Genomic DNA, 19,555 nt, shown 5'->3' with positions numbered 1-19,555 from the left:
TTGTGGGTGGCAATGGAGAATCGCCCCCCATGTTTGAGAAATCTGTTATAATATTTTGACAACGTAACAATGAAATACAGGGGAAACAGTAGGTATGGCTAATTTAGATTTTCAAAAGACATGTTTATAAGCTGCCACACAAAATTATTGCACAACATAAAGACGAGTGTTAGAAGTAAGACATTATCATGGATAGAGGAATGGTGAAGAACAGAAAATGGAGTACGAATGGCCTCCTTCTGCACTGTAGGGTTTCTATGAGAGTATGAGAGTTCTATGAATATATAGTTAATTTTCGAGTTGATGTCTGTTACTGGTGAAGTGCCACAAGGATGCTCAAGCTCATCTTTATAATTTGTTTGCTCATAGGCTGGATGTGTGTGTAATAACGCTGTCATCAGAGAAGGCACATTAATAGGACAGCCAACAGAAGGTGCATTAATTGCTCTTGCAATGAAGGTACTGCTGAAAAAAAAATCTTTTGATATTTCAAACTGCAGGATAACTAGAGTTATCAGCTACAAGTTAAGTCAAGGTACAGCTAACTGATCAATATTTCAGAAAAGGTTGGCATCTTCAGGGAGGGGCAACCTTTTGGCAAAACTATTTATGTTTAAAAATGCGACTGAGTGATGTAAATCTCACCTGATGAGCTGAGTGCTTTCATTACAACTTAATTATTCAAACACCACTGGGCAAAATTTCCCGGTCTCCCTGCTGCGTGTTTCCCGCCGGCGGGAGATGGTGCGTTGTTTGCTAGTGGCGGGATTCTCTGGTCCCGCCGCTGTCGATGGCGTGAATGGCCGGAAAATTCCAGCCAGTCTGAATGAACTATGAACTAGTTGGGGGTAATATGGACCATGTGCATTTGGGTTGGGTGAGAATTAAAAATTTCAAAAACTTCAAACCCGTCACGAACCACCCACTTCCAATTTTTAATGGATGTGAAATTGGGGAATCATCTCGGGATGTAGGTCAATGGTAACTGCTTTTAAGGTGGATGCATACCTCCCTTATAAATTAGTTTTTTAAAAAACTTTTGATCCATTTTAAGAAGTGTCTTGGGTAACCAGGCAAGTGAAAGGAGGTGAAAAAGATCAGATCCATAAAATGAGACTTGAGGTGTTGTTAGTGAAAGTGGAAGTCCAACATTCTGCGTGGGTTTCCTTCGGGTGCTCCGGTTTCCACCCACAGTCCAAAGACATGCGGGTTAGGTTGATTGGCCATTCTAAATTGCTCCTTAGTGTCCCAGGATGCATAGGTTAGAGGGATTAGTGGGTAAATATGTAGGGATATGGGGATAGGGCCGGGGTGGGATTGTGGTTGGTGCAGAAATTGGATGGGCCGATTGGCCTCTTTCTGCACTGTAGGATTCTATGATTCTCTGTGCTCTCTCTGTCTACAATCCAACCACAATCTCTCCCTGCTTCCCTACATGTTCCTCACCTACATACCTGCGCCATAGGTATTCCCACTCGTCTCAGTCAGGTTGAGAAGTTAACAGGTTAGCTGAACACAGCCAAAAGAAAAGCTCCCTGTTCAACAGGTTATAAAATAATATGAGTTAATGGGAAAATGGTCGGTTAAAAGTGATGATCAAGGTACCCAAGGAGGACCATCTTAACAATCTTTTCTTGTTGCCTTTTCATGTTTTTTTATATGAATATCATTTCAATTCTGATCCAATGCAAATGGGTCTGAAGGATAATTAATAGATCATTTGAATAAATTGTTGAACAACTTCTGGTTTTAAAATCTAACGTCTTGCATTCTGAATTCAAGATGCACCTGGATTGCGTTAAGCAGAGCTACACAAGGAAGAAGGAATGTCCATTTAACTCCGAACAGAAATGGATGGCTGTTAAATGTGCCCACAAGAGTCGGGTAAGAACCATGGGATTTGTGAGATATTTTCAGTTATGGAGCTACATGTCTAAAACAGCACTAACAGTTTTTATATGACTCTTAAAGGAAACTGAAGAAATTTACTTCATGAAGGGTGCATACGAGGGAGTTATTCAGTACTGTAGCAATTATAGCAATGGTGGCATGCCCGTACCCCTCACCCCACAGCAAAAGGCAATATACGTTCAACAACAAGCAAAACTAGGAGCGGCAGGCCTACGGGGTAGGGTCTTGTGTTCTGTATTAAATTTCAAATAATAAATTTTGTAATGAAAAATTACATTTATTTTATAATGTCTTTAACTTCTAAAGTAATTCTAAACTTCTAAAGTAAAGTGGGATTGGTAGAGTAAATGTGGGGAGTTATGGGGAGAGGGCCTGGGTGGGATTGTTGTGGGTGCAGGCTCGATGGGCCGAATGGCCTCTTTCTGCACCGTAGAGATTTGATGATTCTAATGTGTACCATAAAAAAGAATAAATATTGAATATTATTTTGCAAAATAATGGGTGGAATTTTTCCACAGTGTCGCAGCTGGAGGGGAAGGTGGCATTGAAGCCACTTGCCACAACACAGTGGCTTCCTCCACCGTATGGTTAGCCTGATAGAATAAAGCTCCAAGGGGCAGGTCCCACAACGTCACATTGGGCAGGGTAGGCTCGATCAGAGCCAATGACTTAAGATTGGGGTGCCATTTTTAAAGGGCGTCCCGATACAAAAGAGTAAGAACAGAACAAACCCCTCTTTCTCTGCCTCCCTCCTCCCCACTACCGCATAACATCACCCCCATCCCCCACCCCCCAACCCCACCCCCACCCTCCCGGCACTACCTAGAAACCGCAGGCAGTGCCCGGGTACCATCTGGGCATGACCCTCCTCCAACCCACCCCGAAAGAGGCATTCACCTGAACTCCTTTGGTGGGTTCCGCCCGCCAGGTGCACGCCATGGGAGACCTGTCGTAATTCATGTCGGCATGAAGGCACATCACCGTGAACAATGTAATAGTGGGGTGAGAGGGGAGTGGGGATGGTCGGGGCTGGAGATCATTGGGCATTAAGGCCTGATAATTAGGTGCAAATTTGTTGTAATGGGTTTCCCAGTGTTGAACGCCAGTATTCCCATTACGTCACCGGCATGGGCTGGGAGGGTGAGGACAACTGTGTCATGCTGTAATGTTGGCGTGAAACGTGATTTAGGCCTCCTGTGAGAGGGTGGATTTCCACTCCTGTTGCTGTGCAAATCCACAACCATCCCCCACAGTGTTTTTTTTTTAATCATTGAGTGTCTTTAAGACAGAGATAGATAGGTCCTTGATTAATAAGGGGATCAGGGGTTATGGAGAAAAGGCAGGAGAATGGGGATGAGAAAAATATCAGCCATGATTGAATGGCGGAGCAGACTCGATGGGCCGATTGGCCTAATTCTGTTCCTATGTCTTATGGTCTTAACAATATTTTTTTACATAAGGGCCTCTTATTATAAAAGGTTAAAGCCCTTTTCTCATACCTTTTCCAACAAGTGAGTGAACATCCAGCCCTTCCTTATGCAACTAGAGGACTCCCAAAGTAGCCTGCTCATTATCTGAATATCTATTGGCACTAAATCCAAAGTACATTACATTCGATGTCTGTTAAATAAAGACAGAAATTGGTCTTGATGAGTATTTTCCTATTTGCTTCTCCCAGTGCTCACACTCGCTGTTGGACAGGAATTAGGTGCACTTACCCTTTTGGGATTGATTGGTATTATTGATCCACCAAGAGCTGAAGTCAAGGGAGCCATTCAATTGCTTCAAAATTCAGGAGTTGCTGTAAAGATGATCACCGGAGACTCCAAGGAAACAGCCATTTCTATAGGTACAGTGAAATTTGGTACTGAGTGCTTTATGCAACAAACTGTTGGCATTTTCCCCCTTTTAATCCAATTCTATTCTAGTTTTAACTTTTCTAATGCCTGCCAGAATCCTAAATAACAATTTTCATGCCAAATTCTATGAGTCACAATTCTAGGTTCAAACTCTACAAAAGATTTAAAAATATTTGTGTGTCAAATTTAAAGGGAGTGGGACAATTGGAGAGAGATGGATTTGGTGCTACATCAGATGCTTGTGTACTAGTCCATGGCACCATCCCATCGTTCAACACAGCCACATGCCTGAAGATGTGCCATCACATTTCAGGACAGAGTTGACCATTGCAATCCCTGCATATATTCCAACGCTATTGTGCATGGTAGCTACTGGAAAAAGGTGTCAACCACCAATAGATTGTCTTTTTATCTCTCATCTATTTATTTTAATAAATGAGTGGGGTGGAATTTTATGATTTTTTTTCGAAGTGTTGTCTGGAGCAAGAAAGCAGAGGGCAGGCCGCCAACTGCCTGGCCACCTTTTCCCGCCAGATTTTCAAGCACTTTGGGAGAAAAATATGGAAGATGCGGGACCCACGATGTCATGTTTGCAGGGAGGACTCTGAATGATCTATCCCGCCAGCAACCGGGGCTCCTGCCAGATTGAAAAACTGAAAAAAAATCATCCCTTCCCCCCCTCCCATGGAAACATAACCTCCCCTCCCCCCCCACCCCAACAACATGGGACCACTTCCCCCCCAGAGAACCCCCGTCAAAGCACCCCAACGGGAGCAACCCCTCACCCAGCAATGCCTGCTGGGGGGCAGTGCCAGGGACTGTGTCCAGGCATGACCCTCTATCCACTGGGCACTGTGTGGCATGGGCAGGGACCGTTTGCCAGGTCCCCGATTGTCAAAAGCTGTTGTAAACCCTGCTGACATGACGTCACGCCGGTGGGGATGAGAAATACTTACATGGGCAGGGCGGGGAGGGGGAGAGATAATACAGCGGGGAAACATGCTAATGATATTGAAATGTATGGTATTGGGATTCCCAATCTTTCATGGCAGAAGCTCCATTATGTCATTGGTGAGGGGACGGGGACAATGGGAATCGGAAATCCCACTAGTGCAAAAATCACCCCCACTGATTTTCCCGCCTGCCAAAAACAGGGACGGAAATTCCCCCCAGAAATTGGTTGTGCAGTAGACCAGCTGGTATAGTAAAGGAAAGACAGAGTATTTTATTACAGCAGTGTATGAAAAATTCAAATCAAATTTGAAAATTGTCGTGGCAGATATTGAATTTCATTGTCACCCCAAGTTCACCAAGAAAATATTTACCTTAAGTTAATCAGTAATTGGATGCCAGCAAGCCTTGGGGATTTCTGTGCAGGCACCGACTGGAACATGGCCACACATGCGCAGTTGGTCCATTTTACCCGGGTTCGATTCCAGCCTTAGATGACCGTCTGTGTGGAGTTTGCACGTTCTCCATGTGTCTGAGTGGGTTTACTCCGGGTGCACGGTATCCTCCCACATTCCGAAGATGTGGGCCGGGATTCTCCCAAAAATATTCTAAGTGCTGAATTCACGTAAAAACTGGAGTAAGTCCTACTGGTTTCTTTAGCGGGATTTTCAAAACGAATCTCCCACACTCTTTGCACTGCAGAGTGACTTTGGGAAATTCATGCTGAAACTCCAGGTTGGGCGGGGGTGGGGTGGCGGGGAGGCTATTCCCGCTGGAGAGGCTGGCAGCACAGCGCTGAGCGGGCCACTGCTTATGCGCTGATTTGTCAGACCGGAGATTAGCGCATGTGCAGTAGCCCCGCACTGCCGGCCTCTTGATCACTGGCCAGCTCGATGGTTGGCTCGCACAGCAATCTTCCATCACCGGCCACGTGACTCCCTCACCCCCCGATTGCTGGCCTCCCGGACGTCTCCAGATATGTGTCATTCTCCACACCCCCGCACCCCCGTCTCCCCGACAAGCCCCTTCCCCTCTGCCACTGATCCCGATTGCAGAGTGGCAGTGGGACCCCTCAATCCCCACTGATCTCCCCCACCCCCCCCCCCCCCCCCCCCCCCCCCGCCCCCAGGCCTCACCCTACCCTCTTGGCACTGCCCAATGCCTGGTGGGTAGTGCCAAGGTGCACCATTGGGCATTGCCACTTAGGCAGTGCCGGGGGTCCAGGCTGGCACTGCCAAGGTAGTCATGCCCGGGAGGCATCCTCCTTACCCACGACCTCCTGGGGGGCCTCCATGGCCTCTCTTCACTCCAGCGGGGTCGGGTCGCCAGCTCTTCGTTGGTGGGGAGCTGATATAAACCCCACTGGAGTGAACCACTCCTGGCCGGGGGGTGGGGGAGGGCGAGAGACTAGTGGGCCCGGAGACTTCAGTCTGTGTCCGAATGGCATGGTAATAGTAATTTTAATATTTAAATCAGCTCTGCGCCAGAAATTGGTGCGGGACTGACGACGCCACAAATCCTGGCCCTGGAGATGTGCGAAGGCCGGGTGCCCAGCGGGGAGCCCGCTAAACGTCCTCTGTTGATGTTTCCCGGCCTGTTGTGCTGCTAGAGCAGTGCAACGGGTTGGGAGAATCGCCCCCGTGCAAGTTAGGTTGATTGGCCATGCTAAATTGCCCCTTAGTGTCCCAAGATGTGTGGGTTAGGGGGATTAGCAGGGTAAATATGTGGGGTTACAGGGATAGGGCCACAGTAGGACACTCTGTCGGAGATTTGGTGTGGACTCGATGGGCCGGATGGTCTCCTTCGCCACTGTAGGGATTGTATGTAACGGAATGCTATAATGGGAAATTTGGAATTCTGGGGTGGAGTTTCAATGGACTGAACGACCTTCTCTTGTCCTTGGGGCGACTGATCCACCATTCAGTTTCTGTTTCTTTCAGGCAATCTTCAACCTATTGGTACGACACCTGCACTTGGATTTCATTATTTCTTTCGGTGGGTGGCTGTATTTGTACCAATGTGCCACAAATTATAAAGTTATTTTTGGTTTGGACAGTAAATTACAATATATGTTAAGAATGTCATTTAAATTAAATAGTCCAAGGCAGAAAAAGTAACTTGAAAGATAATCTTGTCCAAATGTGCATGCACACTCAGGAAGAAGCATAAACCTCTATAATGATGACATGGAGGTTATGTCGGGGGAGCAGCTGGAGCAATTGGAAGATGAGGATCTTGCCCTTATGGTAATGAAGGTATGAACCCAATCCGATTATTCAAAGCAAGAATTACATTTCTCTTGTGCAAAGTAATTTGCAAGTTTTTCAGATGCATATTTGATTAAGTTCCTCTCTAATGTATGTATTCAGCCATCTAATATTTCTATGTTTTTGAATGATTAGCATAGAATCATTATAGCTGTTGAGACCTTGGCCAGAATTCTCTGGCCATTCACGCCAGCGGGATTCTCTGGTCCAGGTGGCAGTGCAGCCCCTCCCCTGGGTTTCCCAGCGGTTTGGAATGGCTTCAATGGGAACTCCCATTGACAGCTATGAGGCCAGAAGATCCCACCAGCAGCGAACGGTGTGCAACCTCCCGCCTCCAAGAAAAATGCTGAGGGGGAGGCCGGAGAATCTCGCCCCTTGTATTCAGAATTTAGTTATACATTGTAAAATAGCCAAGATGTGGAGATGTCGGCGTTGGACTGGGGTGGGCACAGTAAGAAGTCTCACAACACCAGGTTAAAGTCCAACAAGTTTATTTGGAATCACAAGCTTTTGGCACGCTGCTCCTTCATCAGGTAAGTGAGGCTAGTTCACAATCATGGCATATATGTGTGTCTTTGTTTATATATGCCATGTTTGTGAACTAACCTTCACTCCCCGAATGAAGGAGCAGTGCTCCAAAAGCTCATGGTTCCAAATAAGCCTGTTGGACTTTAACCTGGTGTTGTGAGGCTTCTTACTATTTTATAATAGAGCAGTAAAGCACTGTTTTAAGACTATCTATATACAATATACTATTTATTTCTATTTTTTCCCCTTTCTCTCTTGCCCTTATCCCCCTTTTCAGGTGGCTGTTTTCTTTCGAACAAGTCCGAAGCACAAACAGAAAATAATAAAGGTATAACTTCTTTTACATTTGCACAATAAATGCTGAAAGCATCAATTCCTTCTGTCTCAGCATCATTCACATATTTTCCACATTTGTAGAATTTCACCAAAACTTTATGATGGTAAATGGGAGTTGCTGCTAATGGAGATTATTTTAGATGCAGCAGTTTAAATGTTAAAAGTAAATTACTGCGGATGCTGGAATCTGAGACCAAAAGGGAAAATGCTGGAAAATCTCAGCAGGTCTGGCAGCATCTGTAAGGAGAGAAAAGAGCTGATGTTTCGAGTCCAGACGACCCTTTGTCAAAGCTTAAATTGGATAGAAAGTGGGAGATATTTAAACTGTAGGGTGTGGGAATGAAAGATGAATCATAGCCACAAAAACAAGGGGAAAGGCTGCTAATGGTAGTCCATAGAGAGAATAAAAGGTGTGAATGGCCAAACAGCGGAGAAGCTGATATCAGAGGGTAAACTGTGACAGATGAAGATGTGGGAGAGAGGTAAAATTCAGAAAAAGGGGGAAAGAGGAAGCAAAGGGTGAGAAATGGTAAGGAAGGGGAGAATAAACTAGGAGAAAGAGGAGGGGGAGGGGGAAGAAAAATAGAGCAAGACAATAAAGAAATAAAAGGTAGAGAACAGTTAAAAATAAAATGAAAACAAGGGGGTTGAGGTGGGGTAGAGCTAATCATCTGAAGTTGTTGAATTCGAAGTTGAGACCGGAAGGCTGTAACGTGCCTAGGCAGAGGATGAGATGCTGTTCCTCCAGTTTACGTTGAGCTTCACTGGACCATTGCAGCAAGCCAAGGATAGACATGTGACAGCCAGTTTAAATGTTGTTTATATATTGGTTAACTACTAAACCATGCAGTCAGACATCTCTCTTCATTGTTGCTATATAGGCCCTTCAAAGCAATAATGCAGTAGTGGGGATGACTGGAGATGGTGTGAATGATGCTGTTGCTCTCAAGTCTGCCGATATTGGTATTGCCATGAAAGGGACAGGAACTGATGTCAGTAAAGAAGCGGCAGGCATGATTCTGGTGGACGATAACTTTACATCTATTTTGTGAGTAAATTCAAGTGGTACTGCTTAAAATGTATCTTTTTTAACAGCAAGTTAGCAGTTAATACATCACTTTACCTTGCTGAATGATTTAACATGAAGACTTACTTATGTGCTTTTTATGTAATATATGTGTGTAGGGTAAAAATTACTTCCATTGGCATGGTGGCACAGTGGTTATCACTGCTGCCGCACAGCGCCAGGGACCCGGGTTCAATTCCGGCCTCGGGTGTCTGTGTGGAGCTAGCACATTCTCACCATGTCTGCATGGGTTTCCTCCGGGTGCTCCGGTTTCCTCCCACAGTCCAAAGATACGCGAATTAGGTTGAGTGGTCGTAATAAGTTGCCCCTTAGTGTCAGGGGGATTAGCAGGGTAAAGACATGGGGGTTACGGTGATAAGGCCCTGGGTGGGATAGTTGTTGGTACAGTCTCGATGAGTCGAATGGCCTCCTTCTGCACTGTAGGGATTCTATGATTTTTGTGAAGTTAAATTTACATAATGTTGTGTAGTCTAATTGTGACATTCACTGTTCAAATTTTCAATAAACATTGGCAACTAAAGGTGTAGTATCAGAGGGCTACCATTATCTGTCAGAGAGCTTTGTATGGGAGGGAAAAGGTAAGCAGGGACAAAAAAAGTGAACATTAATATTTGTGTTGATTTCCATGATGTTGAATAATTGAGCTTTTTTTGTAGGTGTGCAATGGAGGAAGGCAAAGGAATTTTTTACAACATTAAAAATTTTGTGCGATTCCAGTTGAGTACGTAAGTATAAACTTAGTTATTCCTATAAAGAACACAAATTGTCTCTTTGCTCTACACAGCCGTCATGGGGAGTACATATATATATGTGAATGTTTGTCTGCAATTCTTTTCCTTTTAAACATGCAGAAGTATTTCAGCGTTGAGCTTGATTGCACTTTCTACCATATTTAATCTGCCAAATCCACTAAATGCCATGCAGATTCTGTGGATCAACATCATTATGGATGGACCTCCAGCTCAAAGGTACAAATCGATATTAGATGTTTAAGTGTAATATCAAAGCCGTGGTATGTTCCTGTCGCATTGTGTAGTTGGGGCTAAGTGTTCAATTGAAATCCTGTTGGTGCCCCGTTTACATGTGAAGGGTGAATTATGTTAATATGTTTTAATTTATAAGCATTTGATTTTCTTCATACCCAATTTTGTACCATTCAGCCCATCGAGTCTGCACTGACCCTCCGAAAGGGCATCTTATCAATACCCTTACCCCCACCTCCCCCATTCCTGTAAGCCCGTGCATTTACTTTGGACGCTAAAGGGCAATTTAGCATGGCCAATCCACCTAACGGGCAAATCTTCGGACTGTATGTATTTTATACATTCAAACGCGGATTCATTGAATTCTACAGTGCAGAAGGAGGCCATTCGGCCCATCAAGTCTGCACCGACCACAATCCCACCCAGGACTTGTCTCCATAACCCCATGCATTTACCCTAGCTAGTCCCCCTGACACTAAGGGGCAATTTAGCATGGCCAATCCACCTAACCCGCACGTCTTTGGACTGTGGGAGGAAACCGGAGCACCTGGGAGGAAACCCGCGCAGACACGGGGAGAGTGTGCAAACTCCACACAGACAGTGACCCAAGCCGAGAATCAAACCCGGATCCCTGGCGCTGTGAGGCAACAGTGCTAACCGCTGTGCCACCGTGCCACCCTATATTTAGATATTTAGACATATTTAGATCCTATTCATGATCTATGGTGCTCTATGCTTTTGCTTTGCTTTTTTTCTGGGATTTATCTGTTTTTATCTTTCATTTTAATGAAGTACTCCAAGTCCTGTTTACCTTCAGCCCTAGTATGCAACCTGACATCTTCCCACTTTGTTTGATATATTTGCCTCTTGAGATTTCTTCCTCCAGTATGTAGCGTGAATCACTTACACAGCAACTTCAGCATCGTGCAAAGCAGTTTCAACTTTGCTCTGATATTAAAGCTGAATCATAAATAAGGAGTTGGATCCCAACCTGACTCTGGTGAGAAATTGTGTAGAACTCCCTGGAGGAGGCAAACCTGCACCACTTGGACTTCACACCACAAGGAATGCGTCAATACAACTGAGCATGATTTAAACAAAAACATATTGACCTTGGCAATGTTATGTTTCATACACTAGTGTGCAGATAACATCTGTATCGCTGGGAAATCTGAGCTGTGCTGCTGCGTGTACCTCATTCACATGCTCCACTCAGCAACAAAGAACTAGAGTGCATTTTCAGTGCATGGTTCTGTTCCTTGGCCAGTTAGTAAGGCAACTGTAGCTTTGCAAAAAAATATAAACTGATGTATTTTCATTTAAATTGAACCCCAAGTATTTTCTTTGATGAATACAAAACTTACAAGAAACCAAAATTTTTTTTAATTTTTGAGAGTCATCCTTGAATTTAAGAGTCAAGAATATTTGAGGTCAATTTTCATATCTTCTTGACTGCGTAGTAATCTATGGAATTAATTTCTTAGATTTGAAATCGGGTGGTCAGGCAATCATGCCCACTAGTTTACCGTCCAAATAATGACATTGAAAATCTATCCCATTACTCAGTACTAAAGTTTTACTGTAGGTGAATAGCTCATTGAAATAATGCAGTCCTGGCATGAAAGTGCAAAAGCTCTGAAAAGTTGATCTTTGACATCAGTCAACAATAGCCAAACCTTTCAGGGTGGTTGTTGTGGAAGTTTAAGATTATTTTACATCTGCGAGGATCAGAGTTAACTTTTCTGATCATGCATTCAATTGCACAAATTAAATCTTTCAATTAGAAACAATAGGAAAGAGTTTTAAAAAGTTTAAAGTTCATTTATTAGTCACAAGTAAGGCTTACATTAACATTACAATGAAGTTACTGTGAAATTCCCCTAGTCGCCTAGATGCCTGAACGGGTCAATACACCTAACCAGCACGTCTTTCAGACTATGGGAGGAAACCGGAGCATCCGAAGGAAACCCACACAAACATGTGGGTGGATCTAATGAGATTAGGAGAGTGTTCTTTATCATTGTGTTAAAAACTCTTGTATCTGAAGAGTTTTAGTGTTTTTGTGTTTTTGAAACAAGAACTAGGGGGCATAGCCTCAAAATATGGGGGAGCCAATTTAGAACAGAGTTGAGGAACAACTTCTCCCAGAGGGTAGTGCATCTTTGGAATTCTCTGCCCAAAGAAGCAGTAGAGGCTACCTCGTTAAATATGTTTAAGTCACAGATAGATAGATTTTTAACCATTAAGGGAATTAAGGGTTATGGGGAGCGGGCGGGTAAGTGGAACTGAACCCACTATCAGATCAGCCATGATCTTATTGAATGGAGGAGCAGGCTTGAGGGGCTAGATGGCCTACTCCTGCTCCTATTTCTTATGTTCTTATGTATGTTACAATCGTCTAACTGTAATCATTCCTGTAGATGTAATCGGAATGCAATACTATTCCTGCAAACAAATGAGCAATTCCAGTAAATGAAAAGACATTCTACTTTTGGTTAGATGATTGGAAGATTTATAATTGTTTTCCTACTCTTCTCTCTGTAGCTTGGGTGTTGAGCCAGTGGATAAAGATGTCATTAAACGGCCTCCAAGAAATGTCAAGGACTCTATCCTGAATAAGGGCCTAATTGTTAAAATATTATTCTCGGCTATTATCATTATCAGTGGTACCCTCTTTGTTTATTGGAAAGAGGTGTGTATAATTTATGAACTTCAATAATTGGTCTCTCAATTGCTGTTTGACTCTCAATTTAACTGATTTGTGTACCCGTGTGTAGATATGTTGGGCGTAATTTTCCAGCCTCCGAGCTGCGTGTTTCTTGTCAGTGGAAGGTGATGTGCTGTTCGCTGGTGGTGGGATTCTCTGGTCCCGCTGCTGTCAATGGGATTTCCCATTGATGTCACCTCACGCCGCTGTGAAACCCGCAGGCGGGTGTAAGCTGCTGGTGGTGGGACTGGAGAATCCCACCAGCGTGAGTCGCCGGAAAATTCCAGCTCATACTATGTTCTGCAGGCAGTAGGTTATTCAAATTTAAGGAACATAGAAATTCATGAAAAAGGTGATCCAGAAAGAAATTTGTTTCCCTCCAGGGAATAACAGAATGCGATGATTCACAATTATTCTCCAGAGATCATCTTTGGTCCACCAAGACAATTTCACAGTCCATTCTTGGAGCAGCTGCCAGCAATTTCTTTTTTAAGAAAAAGTCATTATTTCTTTAATCATTTTCTTTTAAACCCATTTTTCTATAAATGCAGTCCTCAAAGCACTGCTAAACAGTTACAAATAGTCCACATATATTTTCCATTCGCACCGTTTGTTTATTAATGTCTATTTATCCCATTTCAAATGTCTGCAGATTTCTTCCAGTAGTTTAATCACAGACTGCTTATCTTTCTGCCTTCTCTGAAAGATAAGAGATAATTGATTTACTATGGCAGTTTCAATGGTTTTAATTTTTATGATTTTGTAACTTTGAATCCATCGTTTTATTTCAAATAGCTGCCGGAGGGAAAGATTTCGTCAAGGACAACAACCATGACGTTCACTTGCTTTGTCTTCTTTGATATGTTCAACGCTTTAAGTTGTCGCTCTCAGGTACAACATGTTACTTGATTTGATTTATTATTGACACATGTATTAATATACAGTGAAAAGTATAGATTCTTGCGCGCAATACAGACAAAGCATACGGTTCATAGAGAAGGAAACGAGAGAGTGCAAAATGTAGTGTTACAGTCATAGCTAGGGTGTAGAGAAAGATCAACTTAATGCGAGGTAGGTCCATTCAAAAGTCTGATGGCAGCAGGGAGGAAGCTGTTTTTGAGTCGGTTGATACGTGACCTCAGACTTTTGTATCTTTTTCCCATGGAAGACGGTGGAAGAGAGTGTCTGGGGTGCGTGGGGTCCTTGATTATGCTGGCTGCTTTTTCGAGGCAGCGGGAAGTGGGCAGCGGGACTTAATTAACTTTTTAAGAATGCCGTAGTGTGAAGGGAATGTGTGGCTTTTAGAAAATGAGGCAAACTGCAAATTTCAGGTGCAGCGTGAGATTTCCATTTTCTGTTCCTCAATTTTTTTATTTAAAGGTTCCTTCCTCTAGCAGTACTATAGTATTCAAAACTTTTCCATATAATGGTTTAAAACATTACAATCTTCTTTGGAGCTTCGCTATTTTGTTCTATTCTTCGATTCATAAGTGCTGACATTTTCTTAAAATAAAATTAATTTGTTCTAATTTAAGAAAATGTTAGAATCTGCTCAAATTTCAGGAACATTTCAGTATGCACATTTCAAAAGTGATTGATTAATTCCATACATGTGCAAATGTTATCTTCCTGAATGGGATGCCATACGATAGCAAACATATTCATGCCCTTGTATGAATTTGCACTATTTTTATTTATATTGTGCATGTAGCTAGTGCATAACCATATCTAGTAAAATGCTTTTTATCTCAGTCTGCTAAATCAAAACACACAAAGATGGTCTGGTGCATAAATCCAACACTGCATGGTAGAAATTATGGCCTGGACTTTCGCCATTGGGTTAGGAACACAAAGGTGGTATATTTCCCAGATCCACAAACCTGACCCAGATAAAAGTGCCTTGGAAGGTCAGATTTTCGTATCTGAGTGGCAGGGTTCCCTAGAATTTGGATGAGGTGATCCCTGAGTGGTGCGGAGGATGCCGGGAGTGGAGACAGGAGATGGCCTACCTTAGTGCACTGGCACTGTACTGAAGTATTTAAAAAATGCATAAAACAGCCCCCCGGTCCGCCCTCCTCACCCCGCTCCCCGTAAAATATTTCCCCATGTCCCACCCATGCCAACTCATTCCATCTCATGCCTCACCCATTCACCCTCCAATCCAATCTATTCCCCACTGTTCATCGTATGGCCCCTCATGGCCTCGTGCCCATTCATGCCCCTCTAATCCACTCTGTCCACTCCATTGTCCCTCTGCCCACTCAGGACCCTCACAGACACTATGCACCCACCCAACCCCATGATCCTTGCATCCACCATGCCAGCTCACCCAATAAGGGCAGCAAGGTGGCACAAGGATGGCATGGTGGCACAGTGGTTAAAGCCTCACAGCTCCAGGGACCTGGGTTCAATTCCAGCCTTGGGTGACTGTGTGGAGTTTGCACATTCTCCCCATGTCTGCCTGGATTTCTTCCGGGTTCTACAGTTTCCTCCCACAGTCCAAAGATGTGCAGGTTAGGTGGATTGGCCATTTTAAATTGCCCTTTAGTGTCCAAAGATGCATACATTAGGGGGATTAACAGGATAAATGCGTTGGGTTATGGGTCTAGGGCCGGAGGAGGGCCTCGGCATGACACTCCGTTGGAGGGGCAGTGCAGACTTGATGGGCTGAATGGTCTCCTTCTGCACTGTAGGGATACTATGTTCTGGATTCACTATGAGCTGATCAGAGAATCCATACTGGGATGAAATAAAGTAAAATTCCAATTGTCTATTGCAGACTTCATTTTAAAAAAAAACCTTCATTTGTATAACTCATTTACTACATTCACATTCCTTCAACTACTTTATCCCTTCTGACAACAAATATTTCATTCAATTGCATAATTCCTTAGAAAAACAGCATTGGAATTCATTGTCCCAATTCAAAGAGTCCAGAACTACTTGGAGCTATCGATCAAGCTGAAATAGCCAGGCACCCTACTGTGATATTGAGCTATTTGAGAAATCGGCTCTGCAGCAGAAATCCAGTAATGGAAACTCTAAGGCTTATCCAAGAGTGAAATAGCAAGCAATCTTTTTTTAACACTCCAGATGTTTTATTCCTCAAAAGAATTAGAGCAGGAATTTTAAATGCCTTGAAAGCTCCCTTTGATAGTTTATTTTAACCCTTTTGACAGTTATTTTGAAAACTCTAACAACATTTACAATGCCAATGAGTTCATGCACTTTTTACACACATTTGTGCCTACTTTGAGAAATCACAAAGGGCACCTGGCTTTCCCCAAAGGTGTCCCAGGTCCATATCCAAAGGGTACTGTACTTCTCCAAAAAGATAGCCTGGCTATCCAAATGAATCCATAAAGGGGGTGGCACAGTGGTTAGCATATTGCCTCACAGCACCAGGGACCTGGGTTCGATTCCCAGCTTGGGTCACTCTCTATGCAGAGTCTGCATGTTCTCCACATGTCTGCGTGGTTTCCTCCGGGTGCTCCGGTTTCCTCCCACTGTCTGAAAGACATGCTGGTTAGGTGCATTGACCATGCTAAATTCTCCCTCACTGTACCCGAACAGTGCCAGAGTGTGGCGACTAGGGGATTTTCACAGTAACTTCATTGCAGTGTTAATGTAAGCCTACTTGTGACACTAATAAATAAACTTTAAGTTTAGATCTGCTCCAATGAGGTCTAATCTGCACATGTCAAATTTCAGACACCTCTCACGCCAAAAATCTAACGACTTCAGCAACTGCCCATTTCTACAGGCAACTGCCTCCATGAAATGCACATGCATGAATCCCCAAACTGGGTCCAATCCCACCCCACAACAACAGTGGCTGCCAGGTTTGCAGGAGGGACGTCTGGATTTGGGCCTCTTCTGTCATTTTTGAAATGATAGAGATACTCTTGAAATCCAGCCAAGCATTCATAATGGCCACAGCCGTCATGACAAAAGCATCCAGCCGCATTGTTTAAAACTGACAGAATAGAATGGTGTCCCATTTTTGTTTCAAAGCAGATTTCTTATCAATCAATGAAGGGAGTTGCAGAAATTGTTTTCAAAGCAAGATTTTTTTTAAACAGCCAGAATTGGCCTTTGACTTAAACCACTGGACAAAATGGGACGTTTTTGAATGACTGGACTTTTCAAAAATGTTCTTTAATGAATTATGGCACCTTCTCCAATGACAGAGTATTGTAATGCATGATAACACTTTCACAATGGCATTCATGTCAAGATCAAACTATCTTTGCTGATCCCAATTATGAGTAATTGCATTGAATACACACCTGTTTTACAATACAGCATTTAATAGTGACATTTGAGGATATCAAAACATTTTGCACTTACCTTTCAGAATATTCTTGATACCTTGGCAGGTTTCCCACTGTGATCACAAGCTGTCCAAGGATGTGTGTTTGTTTAGGGCTTCCAAAACACACACCAGCACATGAAAATTGTGTGCGGGAGGAAATAACATTTTCCTGTGGTCCTCAAAATCCCAGACCTTAACTTCAGAAGATAGCCATGTGCGTTTGAACCCAAGGCCATCCCAACCTATGAAAATACCTCACAAAAATGCTGCGGAGTTGGAAAAGCAGAGGAAAATAAATTTTCCAGCAAAGTTCAGTATTTTGCAACCCAATGCGTACTTCCATTGGGAGATAAAAATGCGACCATACATTCCAGCTGAGGCCACAGTGTTATATAAAGGTTTAGCATAACTTATACCTCTTCTTTTTTTCTCTAGACTAAATCGATATTCCAAATAGGTCTTTTCCGTAATCGTGTGTTCCTATATACCGTACTTGGCTCACTTCTGGGACAAATGGCTGTCATCTATCTCCCACCTCTGCAGAAGGTTTTCCAAACAGAGAGCCTCAGAGTACTTGGTATGTAATTCGAGATTTCTTAGTGACGCGTTAAGTTTTTTGATTTACTTTCCAACAAACTTCTTTCCTGTAGTAAAATTTATTAGCAACTTTTTATGGCACATATTCACAATTTAATTCTTTTAGTAATAGATTTTGATTTACTTTCCAATGAAATTATTTTCCGTAATAAAGTTTGTTGGCAACTTTTTATAGCACATATTCACAATTTAATTCTTTTACTAATAGATTTTGAGTTCTGATGGTATAGTGTAGATGCCATAGATTGTAAATCCTGTCCTGTTGCATATGGCTCACAGGGATAGTATCTTGCACTACCTAAGCAATATTATAAATCTTTTGAAATTAAAGTGCTGTCATCACTTACTGAATTTAACAATTCAGCTGTTCTTGAAATCTAAACGTATCTGCATTTTCTATTCCTTTACAGACTTGCTGTTCCTGATGGGCTTGGCCTCTTTGGTTTTCGTTACATCAGAGATATTGAAGTTCATTGAAAGAATGTGGTCTTCAGCCACTCAAAGGGAAAACGGCGCCAATTTAGGAGTTTGACAATATTATTTGGAAGAACCAGGATGCAGTACTGGGTTGCACAACTACACTTTATCAGATCAATGGCTTTGTGAAATTTAATATTGGAGATAAAGAATAGTGAAGCTTTCTTTGTATATTGTGGAATTTCACTTTGACAAGGTGGTTTTGTTCAGAATGTGCCGACAACGCTCTTGAACAGAAGGATTCCTTCACCCAGTTTTGCAAATTGTGAAGGCAAAGTTACATTCTGAAAAGTCTTGAATTGAGTTGGGATGTGCAAAAGAACCTTGCAGCTCTGAAAATGCAAATTGATAACCCTTTGTCTGAAATCTGTGTGTTTGAATTGCAGTACATTCAAGATATAAATATTGTAAGCATTGTTCTTTCAACACCATTATTGCCTATGGCAAACTTCTTTGAGTACGTCCCTACATGGGTGGTTCAGCTTCCCCAAGCAATGCAGGCATCAACATTATGAACCTGCAGTAACATGCAAAATGCTATGGATGCCACATAAAACTTGCACGTTAAGGTAGTGGAATCTTTTTCAATTCGCACAGTATAGTGGCTCTTGAAGGGAAACATGTTAGCCTCACAATCCTGTTCTTCTATTCAGGTGAGATCATGGTTAATCTATGACCTAGCACTATATACCTGCCTTTGCCCCATATCCCCTCCGCTCAACACATCCATCAATCCCAAACTTTAAAATAAACGAATGACCGAACATCGATTGTGATTGTGGAAGAGCTCCAAACTTTTCAACCAATATTTTCACCAACTCTCAATTCTACCACCTGTCTGCTCTTTCTGATGTAATGCAGGGTTGGACACTATGGATGCAATCGAACCGGCCGTTCACGCCCCGCTGCCGCTGCAAGCGAGGACGGAGAATCTGGCAAATCTAATTTCCCAGCTATTCATTTTGTAAAATGAAAAAAAATTTTCCTTATTTATTCATCACTAATTTGGAAGGCTTGTAACCAAAATTAAATAACGGGAGTTCCGCTCTCTTACACATTAATCATGAATTCCTAGCTTTTCCAACATTTGCAAAGTTCCAGTGTCCTCTCTGATGAAAGATCATCTCTGTAATAGAAAGGTCTGGTACATACAGGGGTGAACACAGTAAGAAGTCTCACAACACCAGGTTAAAGTCCAACAGGTTTATTTGGTAGCAAATACCATAAGCTTTCGGAGCACTGCTCCTTCGTCAGATGGAGTGGAAATCTGCTCTCAAACAGTGCAAACAGACAGAATCAAGTTGCAGAATACTGATTAGAATGCGAATCCTACAGCCAGCCAGGTCTTAAATGTACAGACAATGTGGGTGGAGGGAACATTAAACACAGGTTAAAGAGATGTGTATTGTCTCCAGACAGAACAGCTAGTGAAATTCTGCAAGTCCAGGAGGCAAGCTGTGGGGGTTACTGATAATGTGACATAAATCCAACATTGGTAGTTTGCTGCGAACAATGGTCTGTTTGAGGTTGCGTGGTT

General features: G+C 42.9%; 1 protein-coding gene across 1 annotated transcript in view; it reads left to right on the top strand.

The window, feature by feature from the left end:
* The window catches only part of LOC144492244 (calcium-transporting ATPase type 2C member 2-like), a 68,753-nt gene extending 49,588 nt beyond the window's left edge, over positions 1-19,165 (top strand). The window contains exons 15-27 of the mRNA XM_078210229.1: positions 370-459; positions 1,783-1,884; positions 1,972-2,128; positions 3,590-3,760; positions 6,879-6,976; positions 7,794-7,844; positions 8,734-8,900; positions 9,596-9,664; positions 9,791-9,907; positions 12,467-12,614; positions 13,425-13,520; positions 17,380-17,521; positions 17,952-19,165. Coding sequence (XP_078066355.1) covers positions 370-459; positions 1,783-1,884; positions 1,972-2,128; positions 3,590-3,760; positions 6,879-6,976; positions 7,794-7,844; positions 8,734-8,900; positions 9,596-9,664; positions 9,791-9,907; positions 12,467-12,614; positions 13,425-13,520; positions 17,380-17,521; positions 17,952-18,073 — 1,530 coding nt within the window. The 3' untranslated portion in view covers positions 18,074-19,165. The remainder of the gene's footprint in view (positions 1-369; positions 460-1,782; positions 1,885-1,971; positions 2,129-3,589; positions 3,761-6,878; positions 6,977-7,793; positions 7,845-8,733; positions 8,901-9,595; positions 9,665-9,790; positions 9,908-12,466; positions 12,615-13,424; positions 13,521-17,379; positions 17,522-17,951) is intronic.
* Positions 19,166-19,555: the final 390 nt, after the last annotated feature.

This window comes from Mustelus asterias, chromosome 4 (assembly GCF_964213995.1).
Source record: "Mustelus asterias chromosome 4, sMusAst1.hap1.1, whole genome shotgun sequence".
NCBI classification, from domain to species: domain Eukaryota; kingdom Metazoa; phylum Chordata; class Chondrichthyes; order Carcharhiniformes; family Triakidae; genus Mustelus; species Mustelus asterias.
Note: the sequence above shows the minus strand (reverse complement) of the source record. Positions and strands in the feature narration are given on the sequence as shown.